This window comes from Peromyscus maniculatus, chromosome 1 (assembly GCF_049852395.1).
Source record: "Peromyscus maniculatus bairdii isolate BWxNUB_F1_BW_parent chromosome 1, HU_Pman_BW_mat_3.1, whole genome shotgun sequence".
Taxonomy (NCBI): Eukaryota; Metazoa; Chordata; class Mammalia; order Rodentia; family Cricetidae; genus Peromyscus; species Peromyscus maniculatus.
In genome coordinates this window covers 209,521,524-209,543,071 of record NC_134852.1, presented here as the reverse complement: position 1 = coordinate 209,543,071, position 21,548 = coordinate 209,521,524, and the positions used below count along the sequence as shown (strand labels likewise).

General features: G+C 48.2%; 2 protein-coding genes across 9 annotated transcripts in view; one reads left to right on the top strand and one right to left on the bottom strand.

Annotated features, from left to right (window-relative positions):
• The window catches only part of Nrap (nebulin related anchoring protein), a 358,082-nt gene extending 344,377 nt beyond the window's left edge, over positions 1-13,705 (top strand). For all 5 annotated transcript variants that reach the window (XM_076563346.1, XM_006978431.4, XM_006978430.4 and 2 more), the window contains 7 exons: positions 4,837-4,941; positions 5,687-5,785; positions 6,970-7,074; positions 10,249-10,356; positions 11,633-11,944; positions 12,738-12,869; positions 13,435-13,705. In XM_076563346.1, the coding sequence (XP_076419461.1) occupies positions 4,837-4,941; positions 5,687-5,785; positions 6,970-7,074; positions 10,249-10,356; positions 11,633-11,944; positions 12,738-12,869; positions 13,435-13,539 (966 nt within the window). In that variant the 3' untranslated portion in view covers positions 13,540-13,705. The remainder of the gene's footprint in view (positions 1-4,836; positions 4,942-5,686; positions 5,786-6,969; positions 7,075-10,248; positions 10,357-11,632; positions 11,945-12,737; positions 12,870-13,434) is intronic.
• Habp2 (hyaluronan binding protein 2) overlaps positions 13,654-21,548 on the bottom strand; it is a 32,241-nt gene continuing 24,346 nt past the window's right edge. For all 4 annotated transcript variants that reach the window (XM_015997145.3, XM_042265674.2, XM_006978432.4 and 1 more), the window contains 6 exons: positions 21,006-21,103; positions 19,802-20,057; positions 18,336-18,478; positions 17,454-17,588; positions 15,817-15,962; positions 13,654-14,265 (listed from right to left, as the gene is read on the bottom strand). In XM_015997145.3, coding sequence (XP_015852631.1) covers positions 14,101-14,265; positions 15,817-15,962; positions 17,454-17,588; positions 18,336-18,478; positions 19,802-20,057; positions 21,006-21,103 — 943 coding nt within the window. In that variant the 3' untranslated portion in view covers positions 13,654-14,100. The remainder of the gene's footprint in view (positions 14,266-15,816; positions 15,963-17,453; positions 17,589-18,335; positions 18,479-19,801; positions 20,058-21,005; positions 21,104-21,548) is intronic.

Genomic DNA, 21,548 nt, shown 5'->3' with positions numbered 1-21,548 from the left:
AGCCAGACAAGTGTGGCAGCCACCTGCAACTTCAGCACTGAGAAAGCAGAGACAGGGTCCCCAGATCAAGCCGCGTGGCTTGTCTAGCCAGAAAGCAGCAAGCTTCAGAGTCAGTGAGAGACCCTGCCTCAATCAATGAAGTGGAGAATGATTGAATGTGCCTGATGCCAACTTCAGGCTTGTACATGCATATACACATGTGCACCCCACCCCACACACACAGTTGTGCCCCCACACATGTGAACATGTATGTACACACTACTACGTACACAAAAAGATGTGGATGAATGAAGAGGTCTCAGGGGATGGGGCAGACAGCATTGGCCTAGACTGAGGATGGGAAGGGTGGGGACGAGGGCTAAGATGATGTAGCCATGGCTGACACTGATGGCCACCTTTGCCCCTGCTGCAGCTCTGGGCGGGGAACAGCTGGTAGAGCAGGTTTGGTGAGTCGGGCTCTACTTCTACTATTCTATTCTCGATCCTACTCTCTGAACTCTGACTCTCTTGAAGGATCCTAAAGCAGTGCCAATTTTGGGGTCAAGAGGTGTAGACCCCAAGGCTCTCAAAGGAGAGATCTTGCTCTAGTTAAGAGCAAGGGTGAGCTGGGGGTGGGGGGTTGGAGTGGTAGAAGCAGTTATACTCTGTGTCATGGAGGAAGGCGCTGGGGTCATATTTCTGAGGTATACATCCCGTTCCTCCACACTGGCCATGTGAGTTGCACAGGCCCTTCATCTTTGCCCAGTCTTAGACACGGTGACAATAATAAAGTGGTCATATGCAATGTGTATGTAGGACACACAGAGTGGCAGGCATAATGCCACCCATCATCTCTCTGGGCCCTATGACAACCCTAAGAAGAAGCCGTTCCCAGTGTAGACTGTAAGCCATGGACCTGCTGGCCACTGGCACCTTTGGGGACTCTTAGGCCAAGCCGTGGAAGTGTGTTCTGAGTGCTGCAGGACACTCAGCAGCACACCAGGCCTCAAGCCTATATTACCAAAGTAGCAAGGACCTCCAAGCATTTCCTGGGGTAGTGAGGCTAACTCATGTTGAGAAGCCAGTTATTATCTGAGAGCTGTTCTGTGTGAAGTACTTAGCATGAAGCCTGGTCCACAGGATCCTAGAGCAAACAGCCTCTTTGGTAAGTCCCCCAACCTAGTCCCCATTCTGGCTGCCCTCAGAACAGGGCCTGCTCTTAGTTCAATAAGCAGGGTACCATATACACAAAGTGGTTATTGACTATTGTAATAATGATCTTATCAATGAATGACTCATCATAATACATTGCTGAGCCAGAGGTGGCTGCTCACCCAGCTCTGCCCTTAGCTGGCTAGGTGACCCTGAGTAGCCATTTTTATTCCCTGGACTCCATCCCAGAATCAGAAAAGCAGCAAGGCTTGATCTGGCCTGTGATCTCAGACTTTTGAGAGTCACAATAGGGTCAACATGATGCCAACTTTTATTTTACCAAGGAAAGAAAAAGAAAAGAAAACCTAAATATCACCTGAAGGTATGATTTATGTTACTGTTATTTTTGAAAAGAAAGAAAAAGTTTGTAACATTTAAAAATATCGAGAACATAATCTCAAAAGAAGTGGCAGCTGGCAACTGTATATTAACATTTTAAAAACAGAATCTGATTTACATTTCCGAGGGTTAAGGAATGATAGCTTCAATTTCATATAACTGTGTGATGCTTTGTGCACCGTTTTTAGCCTATGATTGGTTGGATGTAAGAAGTCTGACCTCCCAGCTATTCTCAACAGTGATGATGCTCAGGGTGTTGGCTTTGCTGTAGTCTTTATCAAAATCTCCATCTTGCGTGGCTAGATTATATAGAAAAGGAAACAGATGCTCAACATGAGTTCACCAGTCTTTGTTCTTCTAAAAACTGTTTGTGTATGTGTGTATCATGTGAGTGCAGTGCCTGCAGAGACCAGAAGGGGCATTATAGTCCCTGGAACTGGAGTTACAGGCAGTTGTGAGTTAGCTTGCATGGTTGTTTGGTGCTGGGAACTGAGGTGTGGTCCTCTACAAGAGCAGCAAGTGCCCCTCAGCAGGAGTTCATTGGTTGAGAAGCTTCTTCTGTATTTGTTTCCCTGCCCTGGCCAGGAAGAAAGCATTAGGTTGTAGCAGAAGGTCTGAGAGATGCTCCTCACTTGGTCTAAACTCCACAAGGCCATGATTGCTGGTGTCATGTCAACTTCTGCTTCCCTTTGAAGGTCACTTGAGATGTACACGCTGGCCTGGGGGCATCCACCATGATCACACGGCAGTGACTTTCATAGCCTGTTTGGTCTTTTGTGAGCCTACTGTTCTCTGTTCCCGAATGATGTAATTCCAGGACTGTAGGATCTCGAAATGTATCGTCTCCCACCCTTCCCCAGTGTGGTAACCTCAGGTTGTCCCTTGAAGCAATCCAAGCTTCAGTTTCCCTATCAGAAACAACAATAATGGCTAAAATGTATAGAACCCCTACTTCCTGGGCCAGGTTTTAATATAAATATGTTGCACAGTCTCATTTCACATAAAGGTAGGACTGAGTATCACTCTTACTTTTACAGATGCAAATGTGAGACCCACATCATCTAAGCCATCTGCCTTGGGTCACAAGCTGGCAGGGAAATGACTTTCCCAAGGCCCTAGAACTAGAAAGAGGTGGGGCAGGGCTTCCGTAGGTGGCTATATTATTACCTCGGCATTCTAGTCTGTGTTCTTGATGGCTTCTAGTGTGGCTTACTCAGAGCATAGCAGCCCACAGGGCTTCTCAGTGTCCAAAACATCATTTGATCACTAAAACTATTCTGTGGGTGAGAACAAGAAGCCCTCCTTTGCACGAGAGAATGCATTGAGGTAATGAGTCTAAACAGTCCCACAAAGATAGTAAGGATGCCACTTCTTATCCATGTGACGAAAACACCCTTTCCTCCCGGTACCGCCTCAGTACAATTGCTTACATGGTACCTACATTTACTATCACTTTGTAAGAGATTGCTCCAAAATGGGGGTGTTGGGAAAGTCACGCCCATGAATGAATTCTCAAGTGGCCTGCAGACCTTAGTATAAGGGGAAACAGAATCTGCCATTTGGGTGAGTCAGGTCGGGGTGGGCAGTTTGTGAAGGTTTATTCTTAGACTCAGCCTCTGAAGCCGTCTGGATAGCTGACTCTTCTTGGCTCCCCTCCTCTCTCCCTCCTTTGATCACGAAGTCTGGGGCAGGTGTGTTGTTTTTAGGGTCTGTGTGAATAGTCAAAGCTGGGCTGGGGAGATATCAATAGATGATGTGTTTATCAGAGTCAGAGGCACAGTCGGATCTTTGGGGACCTGCATCTTGCTTCCTGACTTACCTGTAATCGTACTGTTCAGGCCAACAAAAGACAAGTTGAAAGACCGCTCCCCACTCCATCTCGCTCATGAAAGGAGCAGGGCCTGGCTGTGAAGAGGCCCTGTAGGATTATTCTCTCCAACTTAGAAATTTATCCAATTTTCTCTGCTCTTTATCAGAGTCGAAGGCAAAAGCATTGCCGGTGTAGACTGAAAAGACACTGTATGAAAAGCAATCTTACTGACATGGGGTTTTGAAACCTGCTCCTGAGCCCGAGTGATGCCTCCCTTCACCAGTCAGAAAGCAGTGTGGAATTGGCACAGGGGCATTAACCGGCAGACAGTAGATCAGACGCAGACCCGCTTTGAGGCCAGCTGTGAGGAGCACTGTGGATCCTGAAATGAAAGAGAACTAAGCAGGCTGAGAGGCTGGCATCCGGAGCGATATTTTGCGTTACAGCAGGGCTTATATCTAAATTAGAGAAATGCCATCAACTTCATTTAGATCCAAATTTCAGATTTCCTTAGAGAGGCTTTTTCCACCTTTAAAAATACCCAATTTCCATAAAGAGGAGAAGAAAGGCGCTCGGGTGACGGCGTCATTGTAGCCGATGCAGGCAGATCAAGGACTCCTAATAAGATTTGACAGTTTAGGGGCTCCAGTCAGGGCCGCCGTTGTAATGCTCCTATTTATTTTCTCCCAGGAATGGTGGTGCTGTTGGTCTAATCTTCTAAGCCCTTAAAATGAAGAAAGGAAAAGACTCTGCCTGATTTTGCAATATAAGCAAATCATAATGAGTTACAGCTGGGGGGTGGGGAGTAAACTGAGGCATAGAAGGATTAAAAGGACTTATTCATTGCTAGCCCATCATACTTAAATTTGTTTTAGTTTTTAAATTCCTCCTGTAGTTGACCCCTGCCCCCTCTGTGGCCATTATCTGAAGAGCAAAAATCTAATGGTCTCTTGTCCCTGGGGACTCTGAGGTTTTCCCCAAGGATTGTTTTGACCTTCAAATGTGACAGAGAGACTGAGTTGCATGTTGGTAAAGTAATTTGCTATGAGTCATAGCCGCTTCAATCCAGGGCTCAGAACGCTTTGATCAGCTGAACGGTGTGTAGATGGTTTTTGTTTGGCAGGTGGTAGATTGCCTCACTGGCAGAATGAACCCAAATAATCCTGGTTGATCCTTGGATTTGAGCACATAGCTCTTTCTTTAAATGCTTGTCCACGGATGTCATCGCCGTCGGCTTCAAGTCTTGCTAACGGGGACTGCTTGCACCTTGATTGTGCTCTGTTACTTTATTCATGGAAAATGTGCAAACTCAAAACATCTGTACTCAGAATCCTCTCTCAATGAAGTCACTGAACTGCTGGGATGAAGGGTGATTGCAAAGCATGATTTATTATTCTTTATTGTTATTATTCTTATTACAAAACAAGGGCCTTGCTGAAATGCCCCCTGGGTACTAGACACGGTCCTGACAGAAGCTCTTGATCTTCTTTCTGCAGTTCCGATACAAGTCAGACTTGATGGGCATGAAGGGCACAGGATGGCTGGCTCTGAGATCTCCCCAGATAGAGAGTGCAAAGAAGGCCGGAGAGCTTATCAGTGAGGTACCGTCAGCCCGACCTTCCTGAGTGACGTGGGCAACCTGAGTGTTTCCTTTTAAATAGAGAACCTGTTTACACAGTAGAGATTGTGCCACCATGGACCCAAGGCTGATGGACTCCCAGCATTTTTTTCTGGAGCTGTTTGCAAGCCAAACCTAAAACAATGATATTTCCCTGCAACTAACTCACTGCCGAGGAGTTGAAGGCATTAAGTACATTAGGAGCTTCTTACTAGATACATTATGACCAGTTATCATCTAATGTGGACCACTGTTTTCATTGGCAATTCACTGAATCTGTATTTACCCACTGAGTTTGGTCCAATGGGGTCACCTGGCTTCTGGGGGTATTAAAAGTTACATAGGGCTAGCAATACCAACTGACCGACGGCCTGGGGACATCTGTCCTAGAATCTCCTTGAGAGAGACACTGCCATCTTTGGTTTTCTTACTAACAGGACTTTCCTGGAGATAGTCTAAGTGAGGCTCCACGGATGCCTAACACTTCCCTTAATAGAACTTATTCACAGCAAAGAACCCCTTCTTTAAGAAATGAAATGTTTGTCCTATGCTTTTAAACATAAAGGAAGCGTGGGTCCTTCCCATGCTCTTGATTGTCAGGTGCCTATCAAACAGAGTGGCTTGTCTTCTGGTGTGCCATTGTGATTTATACATCTGGTCCCAAGAAGCCAGGATTAAAGATGGAAGTGATATTTAACCATATATCACGGGACTCTTTTCTTTTATAGACCAAGTACCGTAAAAAACCAGACAGTATCAAGTTCACCACGGTGGTAGACTCTCCAGACCTTGTTCATGCCAAGAACAGCTACATGCACTGTAATGAGGTGGGTTCCTCAACCTCACTAAGCCTGGGCATGTAGTGGGGTACTGTGGCTTGGTGCTAGATGGAGGTGCAAGCCGTCTGGGTGCTTCTGGGCCAGTTGCTAACCTCTTTCCTGCCCCACTCTCGTTATCTGAAGGAGGAAGCGGGTGGGAGAACGGTGAGGGCAACCATTCCATGGCACCGTTGAGTGAATTTAAAGAGGATTAAATAGGTGAAAGCAAATAAAGCTTTAAGCGAGAACAGGAGCACAGTGAGTCCTCTACAAAGGGCCTGCCACGGTTTGAGTTATAATTGTAACGATACCTAGCGTTACTGGGGATCTCTCACCAAACACGAGGTCAGGTGCACCTTAATTGCTGATGTATGGAGCGGAATTAAAAGGCTTCTAGAACCCTGGGAGGAAAGAAAGAATGGTTATATTCAGAGCTTCCTTCTGCCTTTGCTGCCCCTGTACTTTAGGAGGCTACAAGAGTTTCCGTTCTTCATGCAGTTATGGGACTCCCCCCTCCCCCAGCCCAAATGCTGTCGTGAACAGTTCCCATTCTCAAAGCCTAGGATGGGAACAAAACGTCTACACCTGTAGAAATAGATGGGATTCAAATGCTTCTTAAGGTTGTTGGCAAGGCTTAAAATCACTGCTCTAAGAGTGAAAACCAAAACAAAGATTAATTTTAAAGTTGTGTCTTTGTGTGATCTGGGTAAACTATGAAAACCTTGAGGTTTTAAACACTAAGACATTTAATAAACTTTAAAGTTAAAAAAGGGCCAATTTGCTTTGTATTACTACTATTTGTGTTGAACAACAGAGCCTCAAAGGCCTGGGAGTTGTCTCTTGTTACCAGTGAACACACGCACCAGGTTGCAGAGGATCTGAGACGTAGCCACCCATTTCAGGCAGAATAAATCACACAGACGTGGCCAGCCAGGGAGCTGGTTTATGGTCCATTTGGAACAGATCATGGCAAATATTCTAACAGTGTTCACCATCGCGTGACCCTGGCCACATGGGAACCTTCTACTCACCAGATACTTCTAGAAGGATTGTCTCTAAGGGCAGTGCTGAGTTCCACTTCATCTAGTAAACGGGAGAGCCAGGAGAGGGCATTGGCTACTTTTCTCTTGAGCTTTTACCAAGTATAATTGTATCTCGGCTCTGCCTTGACCATCAGTCTGTCTCACCCACAGCGCCTGTACAGGTTGGGAGATGCAGACTCCTTGCATAGGTACACCCCAATCCCAGACCACCCGGATCTCACCCGAGCACGAATGAACGCAATGCACCTGAGTGACGTAAGTAGAGCTTGTGCGGTGAGTGCCTGCTTCTGTAACATTTCCCGGCCAGTTGATTTCATTGAGCATTATTATTATTGTAAGTCCTAAGATGGAGGACATGAAAGTAAAAGAACCCAGGACCCAGAACAGTACAAAGTGCTCGTGTGACTTCCTATCACTCCCCTCACTGGGCCTCAGTTTCCTTACCTGTAAAATAGGAGGAAATGGAGCTGAGCTAAATGGAAGTCTCTTGTAGCTTTAACATTCTGATTCTAGGCTGGACTCTGAAGACCTTGGTCATGTGCCTGGTAATGGTCAGGGGCATGGTCCCCAGGTTCTGGGAGATGTAGGCAAACGGTTCTGTTGATTTCTTGGACCTCTTTCTTTAGCCGTTCAGAGAAGGATGATTGCAGAGACAGAATGACACCATCTCACTCTGCGGCTTGAAAAGATGTTCTCAATGCAGCTGGCTCCTTTGTGCACGGAACCGTGCCTGCCCACACTCCAGCTTCCCCTGGACATGTGCCCTTTGCGTACATAACCAAGACAGTGTTTCCCAAACCCGGGCTTGTTGTTGGCAGGGGTTGGAGGCCCCCGGTTGTAATAGAATAGGCAGCCGCTCAGCCGGCAGCGCTGTGATCCCCAGATAACAGGTAGAGAGGCGCCGCAATCAAAAGACACTGTCAGATTGGAATAACACAGGCTGAGTGTGTCAGCCTGGGGCAGCGAGCGGCCTCCCAGAGTCCAGCCATTCTTCCTTCCCTGGCCTGGCCATTGTGTCCTGGGGCTGCGTGTGGATCGACAGCTGCTGCTGTTCACCCCAGAGGTGTCTGCCTTGCAGGGGCTGCAGAGAGGCGCCTTCTAGTTAGCGTGTGTATTAGTTTGTTGCAGTTGTAAAGCCCTGTGGGATCCCACACGGTGAATGCTCTCGTGCTTTGTAAATATGAGTTATTAGAAGCATTTGATGCTTTTCAGGGATGAGCGAGGGATAATTTTAGAACAGCAGCTCCGGTGGGCTGGCCTCCATCTGGGGAAGCTGGACCGCCCCCTCTACAGAGCTGGCACAGAAGGTCCAGCTCATTAATTCCCAAGGATGGGGAGGCCAGGTCTCCACTGGAGTAACTCTCCGAGGACCACAGCCCAGAGACAGGGATGAAACTACTAACTAGTTCATGAGGGTCCCAGCTTAAGGAGGACAGCCACCCCAGGCCGGTAAGAGAGGTGTGGTCCTCTCACAAGGTGCAGGGGCAGCCTGCAGAGTCCTGGAGCTGAAATTAGCCATCAGGGCTCACAGGGTATGGAGAACTCGTGGACCTCGTTTGAAAGAGCACTTCTTCAGGGGCGTGTGGAATGTGCACAATTGGATCAAGTGCTCTGTGAGGAGGATGTGGAGGCAAAGTGACCTTCCTGAGCAAAGAAAGCCATTGAGATGTGCAAGGCAGCCGAAATAACTCAAAATCAAATGACTCTAATGTGTGAGGACGAGGACAAAACTGTGATCAAGAGGAGGGGTGCCCAGGGTTCCAAATCAAAGCGCCTGCGGAATCTAAAGAATGGCAGCGGCAGAGCAGAAACCTCGGCAGCAGACAACACGGGAGGAAGCCTCCATAAGCAAGCAGTGTGTGGGGCCCCAGGAGAAAGAGAGCCGGCACTGGAGACAACCCCACTTAGACCACTGTCTCTACAGGGGTCCCCGAGTTACCCAGGCTCCAGGGCTGGGCGCATAGGCCACCCACATAGTCTGGTGTTGGACTTGAAGTTCTAGGAAAGGTTGATGTCATTAACTGGCCCAGATGTGGGGTAGAGGCTCTTCCTAGGAAAGAACTGGGTCCCCCTCATACAGAGTCTTTAGGGGTATCGTCTCCATTTCCTACTCAGATTATCTTCGGAAGCCACCAAAACAGGAAGCAGACTGCTGAAGGGATTGTTGATGGGTTATCGTCTGACTCTCCCATCTCTTGAATACCTTCCAATCCTGGCTGTTAGATTAGATAGTGACCCAGTATATCCACACATTTGGCCCTGGCTGTAGACTGCAGTTAGGGGGTTTCCCATGCAAGGCTGTATTTCTTGGGCCTTGTGTATGGGGCTTGTGTGTTGGTTGTTGGGGCTGGAGGTCAGGGTGCAGGTAGCTGTGCCGACAGCAGTCACACAGAGACGATGAGATCTTCCCTGCTTGGCCCAGGCGCTCCATGGTCCCCTTCTAGTGCTGGGCACAGAATGAAAGTGGGTGGAGTCCTTTGCTTTTCATCTGCCTCTGTTCAGTTCTCCAAGCCTTTGCAGAACAGAGGGCCGGTCCTGACTTCCATTTCCAGGCAACAAAAGAAAGGTTCTTAAGGGGCCCTTGACCTGCTGCAGTTCTCAGAATGAGCCGGCATCCATCACCGTCTGGGACTGTCATTTTGTCATCTGTTGCTGCTGTGACACTCCTGCTGTCTGGCTTCTCTAGGGCTGAATAAAGGAGAGTGTCTGCTGGGGTCTCCCGGAGACTCCTTTCATGGGGGAATTGCCTTATCTTGGAAAGATACAGCAACACGAAGGCACCGAAGATTTTGGTGCCTCCATAGGTGATGTGGCATGCACAAGGCCTGAGAGGATATGATTACAGACCCCCAGAGGGCTGTGGATCAACTTGAAAGGGGGGGGAGGGATAATACAAGCGGAAGATAGAAAGCATGTGGGTCAGGTGCCCTGTCAGGTTCTTGACAATCCATTTCATTTAGGTGAAGGTCTGGCCTTCCTCAAGTCTCTGGAGTGCATGTGAGGTGCAGCATCTCTCCTAGTGATGGGGTGAAGCATCACAGCTAGACTGAATTCCCAACCTCAAGGAGTCAGAGGAAGCCCCTGGGTGACGGGACCCAGAGAAGAGCACTTTCAGCATGCTGGAGGAGCTCCAGGTTCTGGGATCAGGAGCCTGAAAAGCTGAGACCCAGAGAGCGGATGCAGACACTTCTAGAAGAATGGTGCAGGGCCCCCAAGAATAGCAGGGTGCAGCAAGTGGGCTAGACTCACAGGCCACAGCTTCTGAAGAGCAGAAGCCCTTTATGGAAAGTCCCATTAACCCTAGAGTTGGGAGAGCCCCCCCAACATCATAAAGAGTCATGAGCTGAGACATCCCTGGAGCATAATTCCTGCTGAGACCATATAGCATGACTGCTCCTTATTCATGAGTGTTTTTGTTTTCTCAACCAGAAAGTCTACAGAAGCTCCTGGGAGCAGAACCGGGCTGGTGGCTATGACTTCAGGCTGGATGCCATCCCATTCCAGACTGCCAGGGTTTCCAGGGATATTGCCAGTGATGTAAGACTCTAAACTGTGGTTTACCAAGTGTGCTGAAAGGCACAGGACAACTCCTGAACCATCAGAGTGCCTTTGTCCACACTGAAACAGAATCAGGTTTCAAAGGAAAGAGAACATAGGCCTGGTGGTTAGGATTACAGCCAGAAATTTTGGAAGGCCCTTTTTTTGTTTTGTTTTTGTATTTTTTTTATTTTTCCCAGCAACTCTTTTAGGAGAGGTTCTCAACAGTTGATGCTGGAAAACCTAGGAAGCCAAGGGATCTGTGGTCTATGGTTGGCTGCTTCATTTGTAGTAAAGAACCTTTTATGAAACTGCTTCTGTGCAAGTATGAGGACTTATATTTAGACTTGAAGATCCCATCTAAAACCAGATGTGGTAGCATGCATCTGTAACCCCAGATGTAATAGCATGCATCTGTAACTTCATATGTGATAGCATGCACCTGTAACCCCAGATGTGATAGCATGCACTTGTAACCCCAGATGTGATCACATGAACCTGTAACCTCGGATGTGATCATATAAACCTGTAACCTCAGATGTGGTAGCATGCACCTGTAGCCTCAGATGTGGTGGCATGCACCTGTAACCCCAGATGTGGTGGCATGTCTCTGTAAACCCAGCTCTCCTATGGTAAGATGGGAAACAGAGCTAGGAGAATCCTCTAGAAGCTCAATAGCCAGCTAGCCTGGCATATACAGTGTCTAACATGAGACTCCAACTCAAACAATGTAGAAGGCCAAGACAGACAGACATCCAGTGTTGTCCTCTGTTCTCCACAAGTGCTCTGTGGCATACATCCCCCGCCCCCGACAACAATGCATATATGTATTCATGCACATACACACAAGATAAAAATAAAAAAAAAATGTAACTATGTAAAATGAACTAGATGCTTCACTTAAAGTAATTTGAGAAGCATTAGACAAGGTCCCTGCGTTCCATGGAGGACAGAAAGAAGAATGACACACTTCTATTCCTGTTGGAGGGTTACAGCAGCCATACGGACGGACATCAATGGGCATCTATTGAATTCCAGTCCATATCACTGACTTCTCTCATATCCCATGGTGTGGAGATTTGTTCTCCTGTTTTATCAGATGCTCAGAGGCTCCACAACTGGTCCAAGGCCACACTGCTGGTTTACTTGACTCCAAAGCTTATGCCCTTACCCACTGTTGAGCTTCCTGCTGAGCCCCGGGGCCCCGCCTCTCTGGGGAGGCTCGCTTTGAGGGGAGGGACATCCCATCAGCTCTCTCTGCCTCTCTGCCTTGCAGTTCCGGTACAAAGAGGCTTTCCTGAGGGACCGGGGCCTACAGATTGGGTACCGCAGCATCAACGATGACCCAAGGATGAGGTATTTCCTCCGCGTTGGCAGGCTCCAGAGCGACAACGAGTACAAGAAGGACTTTACCAAGGGTTGCTCCCAGTTCCACAGCCGCACCGATCAACCTGGTTTCCTCCAGGCCAAGAGGAGCCAGCAACTGGCCAGTGATGTGCACTACAGGCAGCCACTGCCCCAGCACACCAGTGACTCAGAGCAGCTAGGCCTGAAGCATGCCCAGAAGGCGCATCAACTGCAGAGTGATGTGAGCCACCTCCACACATTCCCTGTCACCTCCTGGGGGAGCCAGCTGAGGAGGCACAGTGACAGCCATTGGCACTCCTGCCACACCTGTAGCAAATGCTTTCTAAGGACTGTGCTGTGCAGCCCTTCCAATCCTGGTGCCACCTTATTTAACAGATAAAAAAACCAAGATACAGAGCAGTTAGACAACCTAAGAGCACACAGGAAATAAGTGGCCAGCCTGGGTATTGGACAGGAAAGCTCAACACACTCTCTCTCTCTCTCTCTCTCTCTCTCTCTCTCTCTCTCTCTCTCTCTCTCTCTCTCTCTCTCTCTCTGCTAGAGATTGAGCCTAGAGCCTGATGCATGCTAGGCAAGTACCCTGCCACTTAGCAGATGTCCAATCTGAATGCTCGGGCCCTTGGTAGGCTCCGCTCTACTTTTTCCACGGGGTCTAAAGAACTGTCTAAGCCATTATCCTTTCCCTGGTAAGCGACCGAAGCTCAGAGAAGGGAGGGGAGTTTTTCGTGGCCCAGAGCACATTCAGATAGGAGCTCAGACTTGAGCCAGGTGCCCCCAGCCTACTTTGTCCTGCTGCAGCTCCCACTGTTTGGATGGGAAGATTCCAGGAGTGGCAGCACGGTGGCCAGGCTCCTTGCACACAGGGGCCTCTGTGCATCACGTGACCGCTTTTTGTCCTGACATTAATGATGTCAGTGTGGTCCACATCTCCTCGCTGCATTTTAAATCCCACTCACTCAGTGCCAAAGCCCCAGCCCTCACTGACTATTCCTCTCGTCTCTTCCTCCTCCAAGGTCAAGTACAGATCTGACTTGAGCCTGACTCGAGGTGTTGGCTGGACCCCTCCCGGCTCCTACAAAGTGGAAATGGCTCGGCGGGCTGCAGAACTGGCCAACAGGAGGGGCCTGGGTCTCCGGGGGGCTTACGTGAGTAACAAGCAGCAAGCTGCACCCTGCCTGGCGAGACCACGGGAAACACAAACTCATTGTTGCTTTTCAAAGTTTATTTTTGGGCAAAGGTCAGCCAGTTCTAAAGAAGCGTGAAAGGCAGCTGAACAAGGCGCCTAATTTCATGGGTCTGAGATGACCGGGCGGATGACACACGGGTTAAACTTCCCGCGGGCTTCCTCTGAAGTCATCGCCATTAGTTCTGCAGAGGCAAACCCACCAGGGCGACATCAATCCCGGGCCAGGGCAGCCCAGGCCGTGCTGAGTGCTGGCTCGTTACATGCTTGGAAAGGGTCAGGGACTCGCTGGCTCTAACAGTCTGCATTTTGAACCCGACTTTGTTCAGAAAAGAGACACCACATCTAAATGAGACACAGGCTTTGCTTCTTTCTCATCTTTGCCTTGAGGGTCCTTTTTCTTGGGCAGGGTAGAAGAGAGGACAAAGAGGGGGAGGAGGATGACGTGTTGGATGTTTGCCGGGCATCTTAGCCCGGCTTGTGGGAGCTTTGTGGGCACTCAGGGGGGCTGTGTGTGATTTCTGCAGGTGGGGCCGGAGGAAGTGGGGCATGGAGATCATCAGAGCCGGGGGGTGAACCCAGATGCCTCGGAGATTCTACACATTAACAGGAAGAAGACTCCGCTAATGTGAGCCAGTGGCCTCCACCATCATCCTCGAGAGAGAAGCCACTTTTGAGGGTTTCCTGCTGGAGGCATGCCTCCGTGACTTTAGTCTGCACGAGTTATTAAAAAATGGCATACCCTCCTCATTCTCACATCTGCCTTTATTAAAACAACAACTCTGAAAGCAAACAAAAGAGCTTGTGTGTTGGGGTTTCTCTCTGATTGCTGGGTAAGATTGGATAAGTTCTGTGCAGGACCTTGATGTTGTGGACCGAGGAGTAAGTCAAGGTGCCATCTCTGGTGCTGGGTCATATTTGCAGGTATCCATGGTGAAGATAGTCTTTGTGAATTCAGCTTTTCTAGAAGGTACATTCGTCAGAAGGGGAGTCATAGTTCTTGTTGGTTCCCAGGGGCAGGGGAACAGAGTGGGCCTCATGAAATAAGACCCAGGCTGGGCAGCAGTGTCTCTGTCCAGAGCATGGCCCTTCCCCCACAGTCTTGTGGACTTGAAAGGACAGCCTTGCCTGCCCAGGAAGCCCCTTTTGTCTGGTGCTATAGAGGAAGGCTTCAAGGCTCCAAAGACAGCACCTCAGAAGCCAGCCTCCCTGTGAATGGTATTTCTGATCCAGTTCAGGAACTTGGTGACTTGAGTGTAGACACCTGGCTTCTTCCCACATTCCTGGCCCCAGCTCACAATCCCATAGACGAAGTAAGTACCATCCTTTTCACAGGTCAGAGGGCCCCCAGAGTCACCCTGAGGAAGAGTCACAGGAGGTCAGCCTTGTGAACTAGATTTAGAGATGTCTCAAACTGCCTACAAGGGGGTGATGGAGTGAAGTCGCCTGCCAGCTACCCTGGGCTTCTCTGGGAATCAGTGCCAAAGCTCTTCCTAAGTTTCCCATGATGCAAAGCTCTTCCTATGCTTCCCATGATGCATAGCTGCCACAGTGCTGTGGGCAAGTGATGCTTCCTGACTCTCAGTTCTAATGGTTCCACTGCCAATTCTAGGGGCCCTCAACTTCAAGTAGCTGACCAAGGTGGGCAGTGGTTTGTTTGGACAGACTCACATGTAAGGAGGACAGGGACTCAGAGGCAGCCTGTATGTTCAACCCACTGCCTGTTGACCAGGGGCCTTGCTTTTTCAGTGGTGAGCTGTGCATAACTACAGAGGAATTGTATTCTCAGAGAATTGTGAAGATTCTTTATGAAGTGCTTAGACCAGGATAGAGATGGGCAGGAGGAAGCAAGAAAAACAGCTTGCTTAGTCACTGCACCTGACAGCCTTTATCACATGACTTTACTCTCCTAACCTGATAGCTGCTACCTTGTGATCTTATGGTCCCATTGATCAAGGCCCTATATAACAAGACAGAACCAGTCTTCAACCCATGACTATCAGCATCTAAATCCTTTCAGTAGAGCCCTTGAATTATTTAGAGAACTGAGTAGCCTGTGGTCCCACTCATCTTCCAAGAGCTTAGGGAAAACCAAACCCACTTGTTGTTTTCTGTCCTGAGCTTGTGGCTTTCCATGCCCCCCTGGAGAGGGGTAGAGGGTCATAGCAGAGCTGCAGACTCTGGAGAGAGAAACTCCAGTTTCCCACCCCAATGGGCTTTGGATTGGCTAGTTATTCTGGGTTCCTTTGTATGGAGGCTTTATCACAGTGTAGGATCAGAACGTGGCTGTGCTGCGTTTCTGAGGACAGCTGGGCAGTGTGTAAGGAAAAGCCTAAACTGAGCTGATCCTGGGAGTCTAGGAAGGAGGTATTCCATGTGACGTGAACCCTGAGCTCAATGGAGTATGAGTTTTGATTTGGAGCAGGGACCTGAGGTCCCCTTGGCATAGAGTTGGTAGAATCACCACCTCCTCTTTCTCCAGGAGCACCGTTGAGTCTCCATAGATCCCAGCATCTGGGAGTGTGGCAATCTTCCCAGTGGAGCAAAGCAGTAAAGGCGCCGGTGTTCCAAACACCTCCCTGGGTTGCTCCAATTCCAGGCCCATCACTTAGGGCACTGCTGCTATTGGCTTTGATAATGCCTCCAAACCTCTGTAATGTGTTGATGGTGACATCCCCTTCAGAGGACGCAGAGAGTTAAACTAGACAGCGCAGCAACATACCACTATGGCTGTTATGCCGACTCATCCCCTCTTGACGTAGGCTCAGAGAGGTCAGCCCACCTGTGTCTTAACACTGAAGCAGGCAGCCTGTTGACCCAGGTTCCCACACCAGAGCTATAACTGGCCTCTCTTCTCAGCCTGGTGTCCAGCAAGCCTCTACCTCCAAGTACCATGTGTACGTTCTGACCTGGCAGGTGTCTGTTCCGGGCTTCTGAAGGTTTCCTGCACAAATCATACTGTCATCAATCGTATGGTCATAGAGTTGGCGGGAGTTGCATAAAGGGTTGGCGATCAGCTTGACTTTAGCGTCCAGAAGCTGGCGAGACCCTTCCCCTGTGGGAAGAAAACAGTCACTACCACAAGACTGGAGTGATACCCACTCTACGAGAAGTCACCATTAGTAAGAAGAATCCACCAGCTCTCAGTTCAGGGAGAAAGGTATTTTTATAGAGGATGGGAAGGAATATCCCATCTTCCAACACCAGGGCTGCTTTCCCTCATCCTCCTCACCCTATGCTTATGCAGACTTTCAAAGCCATTCTGATCACAGTTGAACAAATCATTTGCTCCATTCTTTATCTTCTCAACTAGACCATAAATTCTGGAATGTAGGGATGGTTTGTAATCAACTTTAATTTCTTGCATTTAGCAGAAGGGCTAACACATAGTAGGTTCTGAAGAAATGCATGGATAAATGCAAGGGTGGTCTCATGGATGCATGGACGGCTGGGGCAGATGGACAGATGGATGGATTCATGCATACATAGATAGGTAGATGGATAGTTGAAGTGCTCTGATATGTTAGATTATCTGCTTCCTGGAGAAGATACCACCTTCTCAAAGATAATGAAATTTCTCAAAGCATCTTTGACTTTGAACATAGTCTTAAGGACTGTTTGTGAAAAATAAAGACATTCTAATCTGAGGCTCTATAGGATTCCCAATAAGACATCGCCAGCTGAGCGGACCCTATTAAGGAGAGCAAGAGAGGAAAGGCTTGGATGGACTACAACAAAGAAATACAGAAACTTTCCTGTTGACCTTAAGTCCAATTAGGCAGAGGTTTTCCTTCCCACAAGCCTCTGGCAATGCATACATACATTCTATTTCCCTTTCTTCATGAATCTCAACCTATTCAAAGTGATTTTTGCTGTTCATTATTAAGTATATTATTATGGGAGGTGACATATTTTGAGTATTTGGTAAAGACTTGAAAGTACTCTTCTGAACTTCTTAATATTCAAGGTATCATTTTGGTATGCATAATCCAAGCCCTGGTGGTAAAAATGACAGTTGAGAAAGCACAACTGAACTGCTTGAGAAACAAAACCAAGAACCTACTGAAGGAATACCTGACACTGAAGAGCTGTGCAACACCAGCAGCTTAAAACAATGTTATCTCTGCCCCCAGCACCTACCAGGTACCATGCATGCCCACAAATGTTCTGCGTCCAGCATCCTATCAGGTACCACACGTGCCCAGTATCCTATCATGTAGCACTGGTGCCCACATATACTGCACCCAGCATCTTTGCAGTGTGCTTAGAGAAGGAGAGAGGTCTTCCCTGATGTACAATGAGTGCTTGAGAAAGGTCACACATCTAGAGCAGGAGGCCAGAGACCACGATGGTGATCAGAGGCGCACAGGGAAAGTTCCATGCAAATGGTTACATTCAACTAGAGCCTGAACAATGAGGCAGATGCATTCTTTCATGATGCATTTTGAATTTGTTTCAAGAGCAGAGAGAGCAGATGACACTGGTCTTTTATTCTCTGGTTGGTGTAGCTCTCCTGTGTGTATGGAGGGCACACCGCCAGACTCACCTGTTTCTGTTACACCCCAGCCAGAGATGTGGCACTCAGTCCCGGAGGGAAAAGGGTCACTGGGCAAACATATGGTCTTCACATATCTGGATTCCAGAGCACAGTGACCATTCACTGGCTTTAACTTGAGCAAAGCTGGATGAGAGAGAGGGGGCAGGTATTGGTTTCATCTTGCTTTGGAAGGTGAGTTAGCAAGCCACACTGCTCCTCCTATGACCAAAAAACTTTTTCATCCACATTTCACATTTTAAACTTCCAGAGAAGGGTAGCCCAACACAGATAGAATATCAACAGTTAGCAAAACTAATTAGATTCAAAATCATTCCTGACTCATTTTTTCAGAAGCAGACTGTGTGGGAAGGGGCTACTGGTGAAGGAGGATGAAGGGAGAGTGAGAAAGAGAAGACACCATGTTGTGGAGGGGATAGGGATGGCACTGAGCACCCAGCAGCCTAAAACAGCATGGCCTCTTCACCCGAGCCCCTCTTAGGTTCCATACACGTGCAAATATACATTGTGTCACAACACATAGTCATCTGAGAGCTGTGTAGCAGCGCCCCCATTTTATGGAACAGAAAACCAAGGTTCAGGAAGATGACCTGAATCCTAGATAATAAGAGAGCTGGTTTACAAGGCTGAGTGCTTTTCATGATACAGTATTCTCTATACCTCTTCCCTTCCATTGAAAAGTTTTACTCAGTTATCAACAATGCTATCATATACTCCCAAGTCATAAAAAACTTTCAAATAAACAATGCACCTTACAGAATCCCTAAGGGATAAAAATGATAGAGGGAATTCTGTGTAATCAAACCCCAGATTGCTACCAGTGGAGAAATCCACCCAGGACAAGACCCACGGGAGGCTCGGGGGGATACTTGCCAATGTCGTTGTGTGGAATCTCATCTTTTTCGTTATACTGACTGTACTTTAATATCCTTTCCACCCTGAAGGTCTGCTCATGAGATTCTGACTTCTTCAGGTCCTGGTCCCCTAGCACAACTTTCAGATGCCTAGTGCTTATGCTGCAAAGACAAATAAGATGATCAGGAAATGGCCCTGGGGGTGGGGGTCAGAGGTAGGAGCTCTGCTCCTAGGAAGCCATGTGACCTTGTGGAGCTCCTGATGTTCAGCTTGAGCATCCTTCTCTGCAGTCCTTGGCTTCCTTACAAAACTCAACCTCAGTTCCAAATAAGACGATGCGAGGGAACTTCTCCATCAGTGGATGAAGAGTCTACATACACACTTGTTGAATATTCCTTTACCTTATGTGAATATATGTCATTGTGGTTGGTTTAATAGAAGAGCTAAATGGCCAGGCAGTATTTTGGGGGCAGAGAGAACACTGGGAGGAAGAAGGGCAGAATCCAAGGTGTCAGCCAGACACAGAAGAAGCAGAATGGAAAATACATGGATGAGGTAAATGAGCCTTAGGGCAGCATATAGCTTAATAGAGATGGGTTAGTTTCAGTTACAAGGGCTAACTAAAAACAAACCTAAGCTATTGGCTGAGCTTTCATAATAAGAAGTCTCTATGTGGTTATTTGGGAATGGCTACTGAGAAGCTCTGCCCCCACACACTCGTTTTATCTCGCTTTTCTTGGGAGACTTCTTTTTTCTCTCTGGGCTTGGCTAAAAGTCAGCCACTGAAGTCTTGAACAAATCTGCTGCAATTTGTGGGTAGGTGTTGATGTGCATGTGCATGGTTTCTCTTGGGGAGCACACTAGAATCCCAGAGGATAAGGTAGACTAGAAGATATGCAGGCTGGCTCTTAAGCCAGGGCTCATGAGATCAGCCCTGACCATGGACTTAGGGAACCTGGAACAGGTGATGATTTCTCAGCTCCTAGAAGTTGCCAGAGGTAAAGATGAGGATACCTTTCCTGGAGGTTCATTGACAACGGGCTATTTTGTCCTATTCGGGGTGGACTATAGAGGCTCAGGCAGCAGATAGACCTGAGTCCAATCCCACTCACTGGCCTTCTTTCCATGAGACTTTAGATTAGACATTAAACTTTCCTAAGACCCATGTCCCCTTTACAAAAAGGGAACAACAATATGTCTTTCCTTCCACAGACACTTACTAAATACTTCCTGTATGGAAAGGCCTCTGTGCTTAAAGCATCAGGGACATCACAATTAACCTCCCTGGTAGCTAGCTATATATGGTAAACTATCTGGAACTGCTGTGGTAAGCCATGGTTGCTATAACCCCACCCACTTAAGGCTCAGTTCTCCCTCTGGTGCATGCAGCCCCAGTCCAGCCATAGCTTCCAGGATACCACTTCGTGGGAAGAGCCTGTTTGCACCCCAATCATGCTGCTCCCCCCTTCCTAGTGGACACCTACTCAGTACAGTGGGCTGCAGTGAGCACCCAGCAGGGGTGAATCAGGGCCCCCCCACAGAAGTGGCCTTGGGGCATGGAGGTGGTCAGCGGCAGTGAGGTCTGGAGGGACACCTGCCACGGGTGCTTGCCCGCCGTGCTCTTCAGGCCCCCGTAGATACGCTTGACTGTGCGCTCAGCTATCTCTGTCTTCCCGCACGAGTCGAACCCTGGCAGCTCCACCACAGGCTCCAGCAGACTTCCCTCTGGGTCAGGAGTATCTGTGGGGCACATGAAGATAAGTTACACAAGCCAGCCTCCTCTGTCCCTTTGGAGGTCATCGCTGCAGTTATGACTCTGACCACCAGCTGACCAAGCATCCAGAGCCAAGAGACTGAACGCTGTCAGCGCGTTGTTTGGTGAGTGGCTGAGATTTGTTGCATAATTTAGTTCATATAAAGCAAGTTCATAGGATTCATGGTAAAGATGTTGCTTTTATTTTCATATTTTTGAAGTGCATTACTCCTAGGATCTACAAGCATAGACATGAAATATACAAATCCATCATGTAGCATGCATAATATGTCATCATTAATGCATGTGTTATGTTTGGGAGCTTTGTTAGTAGAATAGTGGAGTAAGAGGTTTACCCAGAGAGCTGTGGTAAGGGTTATGAGGCTGTGGCCTTGTTCTGTTCCTGGAGGTTGTACAGAGGAAGATGTAACAGCCGATTCAAGAGATCAAGAGGACTTGTCAGAGGAAGGGGTGCTTGGGTAAGGTCTCAAAGAATAGTGAGAAACAGACAAAAGCAGAGGTAACATGGAGTATTACAGACAGCGACCCATAGAACAATGCCACTTGTATGGAACAGGGAGAAAATCCCATTGGTCAGATAGATGGGGGCATGTTCTTTGAGATGCGTGTGCAGAGGTGGGCCAGTGAAGACTGTCAGGAAGAATGAGAAGCGGAGCTTCAGACCATTGCTCATCCCGAGAGGCCCTGAGGTCCCAACCGGTGATGATCATTGTGCATCCTGACACACGGGCATGTGCTCAACAGCATGTAATGCTGAGGACACTGACTGGGGGTTGGGGAAGGAAGTTTTAGGGCTAGCCTGAGATGACAGAAGTGCCTAGGCTAGCTCGTCATCCTGAGGGGTACAGAGGAGTGGGGAGAGGGGGAGTGGTCAAGTTCTTCACCCCAGGTCCCTCTGGGTAGGCATGACTTACCTGGGGCTGGGCAGACTGTGATATCACAGTACTCCCATTTCACCTTTTCACTGTTAACCTTAACGAAACACCAGGGCTTGTGGTCTCCATCTGGGTTTCTAAAATACAAAATCAAAGGGACTGACCATCAAGGCTTGGAGGCCTAAACATCATGGAAGCACCCTGAGTCAGAGGATATCCAGTCCCCACACGGCCCAGCTACTGTTCTTCATTTGAATCCTCCAATAGGTTAGCAAACCTTGGTGTGCATGGTCACAGAATCCTGGCCCCAACCTCTGAATTCCTGGCTTGAGAATCCTTTGCGAAGTTGTTACAGGGTTTCCCCATGAAGATCGCACCACCAGAAGGCGGCTCATAGTGAGCACAAGAATAGAAGCAGCGTTGTGTGCAAGAAGATACTCTTGTTTTGGAACAAGTTCAAAACCAAGCAAAACATCCCCACTCTCCATAAGCAAATCACCTAAGTCATCGACCTTGGTTAGATCAAAGACAGAACAAGGAAATGAGCAGGTTGGCCCAGAGACAGGAGACTAAACGTCCAGT